Below are 8,250 nucleotides of genomic sequence, written 5' to 3'. Positions count from 1 at the left end.
AGTGAGGAAATCCGTGGCTGTGGTGGTCCTTGGGGGGCGCCAACAACATTCTAGCACAGGGCGCCACCAGTTTTAAAGCCTGCCCTGGTTGTCTTTTAGTACCCAATAGGTGGGTTGAGCCTGTCCCTTCCTTGCATTCAGGCGCATGGCACACTTGCTGTGCTAAGGGTTGAGGTGATGGTGGCGACACCCCTCTTGTCGTCATGGACTGCAAGGCAATCCCATACTACCAATATGCTAAAAAAAGAGCAATACTGCAAAAACTCACTGTAAAAAATATTTTCATCACCCACAGCAACGTAGAGTTGCACAGGCACTTAGGCAAAACATTGTTCTGCCACCTTTAGATACTCCAAGTTAGGTGCGTTCACGTTTTGCCACTTTAAAAAAGCATAAACATGAAAAGAATGCCTTATGCATGTCTGTGCACAAAATTGATGTGCAACTAAATACCAGGCGCGCTTTTTAAAGTTTAAATTAGTTACTTGGCACGCCTCTTCCTCAGGAGGAGAAGCGTTGGTAGTGCCCTAACATGGTCTTTGAAAACAGTAGGGGGAAAGTTTACGACCTCCAAGTTTCGTAGTGCGCCCTTCCCGACACAGGCTGGTGGGAAGCTGGGGGAGAGGAAAGGAGTGGGCCGGGCTTCAGGCGCAGGCACACCCAGACAGCAAAACCAGACGGGTCGGGTAACCACAGCCTGCCTGAAGAGCAGGAGAGGCCGGCCAGGAAGGGAGAACAAAACACGGCAGATAAGGCAGCCACGATGTCTTGGAGCGGCCTGTTGTCCTTCCTGAAGAGCAAGGAATCTCTGATTTTCAACGCCGTGGTGGCGCTGCTCACCATCGGCGGCCAGCAGCTCTTCTCCTTCTTCGCCTTCAGCTGCCCCTGCCAGGCGACCAAGAACCTTTACTACGGGTTAGCCTTCATCGGGGTGCCCGCGCTCATCCTCCTCATCGTGGGTTACGTCTTCAACGACCACACGTGGCGGCTGCTGACGGGCACGACGCACACGTCGGCGCCGGTGGAGCAGAGCCGGCACAGCCGCCTCATGAAGTCCAAGCTGCTTTGCTTCGTCTTCTGCGACATCACGAGCCGGGCCCTGGTGGCGCCCATCACCTGGCTGGCCGTCACGCTGCTCAACGGCGCCTACTACGTCTGCGCGCTCAGCGAGTTCGCCGCCGTGGACCAGTACGAGTTCTTCCGGAACGTCAGCAGGGCCGAGCGCAGGCAGATCCTGGCCTCCTTCCCCTGCCCGCAGCTCGTGCGCCCCAACCTGACCCGAGTGAGAGAGGGGGTGCTCCTCGACCTCCGGTACCAGTCTCAGGTGAGCCGCTCATAGTAATGTCTTTTTTAATATTGCACTTTTATTAACAGCTGTAAATAGTAGGTGTTACCATATTCTGTTTCGAAGCAGCCCCATTACCTGTGCCCCCTTCACAAAGTCCTGGATTTGCATTGATTCATTTGAGGCATTTCTTTACACGCTAGATAGACCCGAAGGTTTCAAAGCGCTTTACAAAAGTAAATGTTCACATCAAAGATAACAAGTCTATACAGAGCATCCGAGTCAGAGCACTTTACAGTAGTGAATGTTCACAACATAGATAACAAGTATGATACACATTTGAGCTGCACAATGTGAAATTAACTGTAAGTACCAACAGGTTGCATGCTGGGATTTTTCAGCCTACTCGCACAGTGCTTTGAAGGGAAATATAAACGTGCAGGTACTCATGTCCTTATTTATGAGGCCTTGCAACACTTTTGCGCCGCCGTTAAATCACTTTGTGTGATGCATAGTGGCGTAAAAAATGCACCATGTTGCGCCCTATTTACAAAGTGATGCATCTAAGCAGATGCGTCACTTTGTAAAGCCCTGTGCTACATTATACCTGCGTCAGGTATAATGTATGGAAGGCGGGCAGTCCCACTTTAACCCCTTCCATGCTCATGACGGAACGGTTCCGTCATGAGCCACGGTTGAGCTGTGCTCATGACGGAACCGTTCCGTCATGGGCCCGCCCGCGCACGAACCCTTCAGCACCGCGGCGGAATTCGCCCAGCGCTGAAGGGGTTAAAAGCCTCCTTGAAGTGGCACAGTGAAATCTGTCAGATTTTACTGTGCCACTTCTAGGACACCACTGCGTCAAAATCTTATGCCTGCCTCACAGCAGGTGTATGGCTGACGCTGGCCCATATAAAAGGCCACATTGCTGGAGTTGCGTCACTTTTGTGACACACTCCAGCAATGCGTCATTACTGCGCCTATAGATACGTCAGAAATACTGACATTTCTGTAACTCCTTGCGACATGATGCGTCATACAGTAAATATGACGCTTCCATCATGTTTCAAGGAGAGCACAGTGAAAACTGTCTCATCATTGTTTTCACGCAGCGATGCAACAGTTTTCATCAATAAGGCCGTCAGTCCTGTTTGATCCCAAGGGTTGCCGGTACTCTCCAATCAAATGTATTGCAGTATTGCTGAGAAGTAATGCAGGTACTCTCCCTGTAACCGTACAGTAGCTGCCTGCACACACAGTCATTAAAAGCACAAGATTCAGAAAGCAACGTGGTGCTGGCCAAAACGCTAGGATTGGTTTAAAGCGAGACTTGTGGTCACATGGAACGTATGCCAGGTTACTGGTGCTCAGTGTACCGACCTTAGAATGATGGAAGGCTGAGTTGACCATGCTCTAGACTCATGATCTGCAGATCAACGCATATATCAGCAGTGAGCGTTAATTCACGGAGCCATCCAGCGGGCTTGTGTCTGCAAAATCAGCAGGTCCGCAAAGCGCCAGTTTCCCCTGCCTGGCGCCAGTAACGCACCCAGTCCTATATTTGTATTTTGGTACATGTAGTTTTGCTCTGATTAGCGGATTAGGGACGAAATTCAGAGCTGCAAGTATCAGAACGCGACATAGGACTCAATGAGCTGCTAATAGTTGGCTCAGGTCTCTTTGGGCAGTATTCAGAATTTTGTTGTATGAAAAGTTCAATGAATAAAACACTACGTGTCTTTTTGATTTTTATGTTTTGCTTGCATAAAACATTCACAGGAGCACTAGAGAGGCTGGTTAAGAGGGCAGAGGGCATATCGAGAGTGTGTTTGAGGGATTGAGAAGGTGAAATGAACAATGCCTGGAACGAATAGAATGAAAGATACTGAAAGGAAGACAGAGCAGTTGTAAAACTTAAGGGGACAGAAGCGATTGAGAGAGGGGCAGGCAAGTGGGTGAGTGACACGAGGATGAGATAACAGTAGACGTGAACTAAAAGTGAAAGTAACAAAATGAAAGATAAGCTCTAGGACAAGAGAGAGATAAACAACACCGACATAGAGAAGGACAGAATAAAATAAGAGATGGGTAGAAGCAGGCGCGCAACACCCATTGGACTCGAAGGGCTTCAGCCCCCCCCCCACCCCCCCTCGTGTGTGGCAGCCCGGGATGAGACAGCTTCCCGGGCACCCACACAGCAGCACCCGAGTACTTCACAGGTCTTTAAAATACCACTTGCATGTTAATGAGGCCTTGCAGTTGTTTCACCCCTTCTTAGAGCCCCTGCAGCTCCACTCTGCCTATTGCTTAAAGATTCAGCCCCCCCCCCCCCCCCGCGAAATCAGCTCCACTCTGCGTATTGCTTAAAGATTCAGCCACCCCCCCCCCTCCCGAAATGTGGCTTTAGATGCGCCTCTGGGTAGAAGAGACCAAATAGAGACGTTTAAGATTCCCGCCGAGGGGAATGAGAGAGTGAGGGAGTCTCCACTGCTTGGGTTGTGTTCAAAAGGGAAGCTTGCTGGCAATTTATACCAGAGCTAATCCTTTGCCTTCACCCACCTTTTGTGTGTTAGACAAAACGAGCTTTCCTAGAGAAATCCCATTGTACTGAACAATGTGTATTTAGCAATATTTTATTTTGAAGGTCAGCGGGTGTCAAAATCCTAAGTTTGAGAAAAGGCCAACAGGGCTGGGAGAGGTTCCAGGGAGAAACTGACTGTGTGTGCCTAACATGTTACTACAGATCCTGGTGTGTGTAGCGAAAAGGTTTCTTCGTCATGCCTTTATAGACCGAAGCTGGGTGTTGCCTCCTCGTTACGCCCCTCCCCCCCAATTAATTACATAGCAAGGCCGTCGCGCCTCACAGACACACCCAGATCCCTCCCAAAATTTTGAAAAGCTCCTCCCGACCTCTTGTTTTAGTTGACGCGAGGCCTACATAATACAGTTGGCCTGGTCATAACAGAGGGGAGGGATGAGTGAGTTAATTAGGGTGAAGCCATACTCGAAGTAATGCAATTACCGATAAGTAACTAAAGTATTTTCACCGAGGAAACCATCTGAGTAGAATATGCAATATGGGGAAGTGCCTTCTGCGTTGATTATAGCAGGTAAATTGTGTAACTACTTTCTTGCACCTTGGGCACTATGACACAAGTTTCCAAACCCGAACTTTCTCAATGCAGACCACAAAGCCAGTACTGGGTGGCGCACCGTTTCCCACTGCGGAGCATATGAGACATCCTCAGCCCTTTGAGTCCAATGGGTGTTGCGCGCCTGGTCTGCCCCATATCATGTCTACCAGAGGCGCAACTAGAGCCAAATTTCGGGGGGGGGGGGCTAAGCAAACATTTCGGGGGGGGGGGGGGCTGAATCTTTAAACAGTAGGCAGAGTGGCGCTGATTTCGGGGGTGGGGGGGCTGAATCTAGGCAGAGGGGAGCTGCAGGGGCTCCTAGAAGGGGTGAAACAACAGCAAGGCCTCATTAACATGCAAATGGTCTTTTAAAGACCTGTGAAGTGTTCGGGCGCGGCTTTGTGTCTGCCCGGAAGCGGTCTCATCCCGGGCTGCCACACACGACGGGGGGGGGGGGGGGGGCTGAAGCCCTTTAAGTTCAAAGGGGCAGATTTATGAGCCCCTTGCGCCACTTTTGCGTCACTTTTCCAATGTTAAAAGTGACGCAAAAGTGGCGCAAGGGGCTCATAAATCTGCCCCAATGGGTGTTGCGCGCCTGATGTCTACTATACTGGCAGACATTTTATACTTCTCATTGTACCCTCTTGACACTGGAATGCAGTCACTCATTGCTTTTTGTGATAAACAATGTTAAACCAATCACGAATGTAAACATCTCGGTGGTGTGGGGAGGGGTAGTTATTCGCTCTCTCATCGTGTAGCTGAGTTTTGTTTAACTCATCTATAGCTCTATGATGGATCCCCTTCCCTCCGGTATCTCGTGCATCCACGAACATTCCTCAGTTCACAAATAAGCACATGACCATCAGGAGTGTTTTTTTTTTGTTTAGCCGCACAACCGATGGTTGCAAACTCTGCCTTTGAAGTAAGGCACGAGCTGGTGTGCCAGTCTTCACAGTTGATCTTTAAGTGGGCGCAACAAAAGAATTCGTTCATCGCTTGACGTCTGTAATTAGCGTTTTTTTCCTAACAAGTTTCTTGAATCTGCAGAAGATGTCCAGCTCTCAGCTCTGATCTGTTCACTGCGCCCCGTAGGGTAACTGATGCTTTCAACGGCCTATTAAAGAGGAAGAGTTATAGTATTCCAGTAGTCTGTGATTCATGCATTTCAGATGGCATATGATAAACTATCCGTTAGCACCGCATAATTAAGGTTGCTATGCTTTTTTCCCTGTTACTGATTTCCAATTTAAGTCAGACAAAAATATCGACTCGTCAAATTTAGTGGCTAAAATATCGATTAGCACTATACCATGAAGGCAAGTTTTTATTTTCTATTATTCACCCCACATCTACTTGCCTTGAAGACATATATATGTTACATATTTTGGTGGGTTTTATGCACAAAATATAGTGCCATAAAAACCCTTATATCACAGGGAACGATGCAATATGGAAAATATTTCACAGTTGCCTTAGTAGTAAGGATTACTCCTCTTAATGACAGCCCCAAACCACTGAGCAAAGCTATTCTATTACTAGGGATTCTAGGCTTATGTGGCAGGGAAGAACAAACTATGTAGCAAGTTTATCTAAATTATGCAGCAAAAAATACAGATTATGCATTATATTCTCTGACAGTATTCTTTTCATTCTTTGTAGCTAAAACAAAATTTTTGGTGAAATCTGCAAATTTTGCAGATTATGTACAAATGCAGTAAATGTATGATTCTGAAGTCAGAGTAAATCAAAGAATCTCATAAATCGTGTCATCTGCCACTTTTTTCACATTTTATTCATGAACGGTAAACAAAACCTTGACATTCTGATTCCAATCCGTTCTCATTGTTAGTTGCCTCTTAACCAGCTTGTTCACGCAAACTACCCCAGAGTAAACTTGCAGTATAAAAAAATACATAACTGGTACCAGGTATAATATTGTCTTATATTGCCATCTTGGGATTCTGGTGACATTTGGCCTTATGGTTTATGATGTGACCAGAACCTATATATATCCTCATCATGAAGGTAAATATATGTGAGGCATCGGGACGGGCAGCAATGCCTTGTCTGCCCCCCCACCACCTCATTGTAATTGACTTGGGGGGGATCGCAGTCAAGGACATTCCTCGCCCCTACCCCTGCTGTCCCAGTGAGTGAGCAGTCGCCAGTGGCACAAATGGAGGGCTGGAGTGGGGCTTCATTCCCCCCTCCTTGTTTCCCCCCACCTCCTCCTTCCACGGACTGAGCACATGGCGACCATACCCAGCAATGAGGGGGGCGGGGCAACTGGGAGCAGTTTCGAGGCCTACCAGTTGGTTTGCAATACTCCCACAATGCTACCGGTGCACACAACACAGAACTCTGTCAGACAATCCCTAATGGGAGATTAAAGTCACAGGGATGACTCCTGGCTGACCAGCCCTCTAAACCTGTCCCAGCCACGTGCAACCAATATCTTGCGACAGCTACCTGCGGCCGTTGCAAGGTGCCAGGCCTCTCTGTAAGGCCATATGTGAACTAACTTTCCACGCCCCTATGGGCGACGCAATCTGGCAGCAGGTCACTAACCATTCAGGGGATAAATCCTGCCTCCTGTTGACCTGCCCAATCCGTAGAAATCTTCTCTTTAGCCCTATACTAGAAAGTTCAGCTCCAGAAGGGGGCACTTTGCATGCCCAGTCTGTCATTTTAGGAGCCTTCCATGACTATTACTCTTTGGTATACAGGACTGCCCCTACCCCTGCTGCTGGTGCAGTGGATGCCTTTTTGACTAGGCTTTCCCTCCCTTGTCTCGAGGTAGCAACTTGTGAGAGTCTAGATACCCTCATTACAACTGCCAAAGGGAAGCAGGCTATCCATGACCTGGAACGGAACAAATCCCCTGGCCTGGATGGCCTGCCTGTTGAATATTACGCTGCCTTCTCCCTGAGTCTCGCAGGCGGCATAACGGAGATGTATAATTAGGCTCTGAAAACTGGAGAGCTGCCCCCTGTGTCCATCATTCCCTACTGGTCACCCTGCAGAAATCCATCAGAGACCCCACACTGTTGACCTCCTATTGGCCGATAGCCATCCTCAAAACTGACTACAAAATACTTGGTAAGTTTCTAGCGAGTAGGTCCTCCCCATACTTGTACACCCTGACCAGAACAGCTTAGTGCCTGGTCGGAGTAACTCCTAAAACATCGGGTGTCTTTTCTACATACAGGATCAGGCCCCAGCTCAGACCCTCAAATGGTGTGCCTCGTCCTGAATCTCAAGAAGGTGTTTGATACGCTCAGTACCTGTTCAGAGGGCTGACCCTCGAGGGTGTGGGCACCCGTCTCCTACGGTACACAAAACTGCTGTACACAACGCCCATTTCCAGAGTGTGCCTTGGAAGGCTCATTTCACCAGCCTTCTCCGTGGGGAGGGGGACCAGAGAGGGATGCCCCTTATCTCCCTTCTCTTTGCTATAGCAATGGAGCCGCTCGCTGTTCGCCTCTGTCCGGACAGACAAGTATGGGGCAGTAGTGGCTGGTGACATTTGAAAGTGGTGAGGTGCAAAAAATGAGCATGACTTTTATGTAGCGAGCAAGCTTAATGGACAAACATGGGGTCCAAGGGGATCCTCCTCCCGAGAAAAATTGAAAAATGATTGGCAAATGGTGCATTTTAACATTTAACATTCTTGACACATTGCAAGAGAATCAAAAGTAAGCATTTGTAAAGTGGGCCTTTTTGAATGAGAAATCGTCTGCCAGGCTAAGTGTGCACAAAACATATTTACATGGAATGTAAATAGAGATAGAGCGAGGACACATTCAATGCCTTGTAAGCACATAGTGG

General features: G+C 48.4%; 1 protein-coding gene across 1 annotated transcript in view; it reads left to right on the top strand.

The window, feature by feature from the left end:
• Nucleotides 1–494: 494 nt before the first annotated feature.
• The window catches only part of CALHM4 (calcium homeostasis modulator family member 4), a 50,837-nt gene continuing 43,081 nt past the window's right edge, over nt 495–8,250 (top strand). Inside the window, exon 1 of the mRNA XM_085612165.1 lies at nt 495–1,324. Coding sequence (XP_085468291.1) covers nt 764–1,324 — 561 coding nt within the window. The 5' untranslated portion in view covers nt 495–763. The remainder of the gene's footprint in view (nt 1,325–8,250) is intronic.

This window comes from Triturus cristatus, chromosome 6, assembly GCF_964204655.1.
Source record: "Triturus cristatus chromosome 6, aTriCri1.1, whole genome shotgun sequence".
Lineage (NCBI taxonomy): Eukaryota > Metazoa > Chordata > Amphibia > Caudata > Salamandridae > Triturus > Triturus cristatus.
This window is presented reverse-complemented; position numbering and strand designations above follow the sequence as displayed.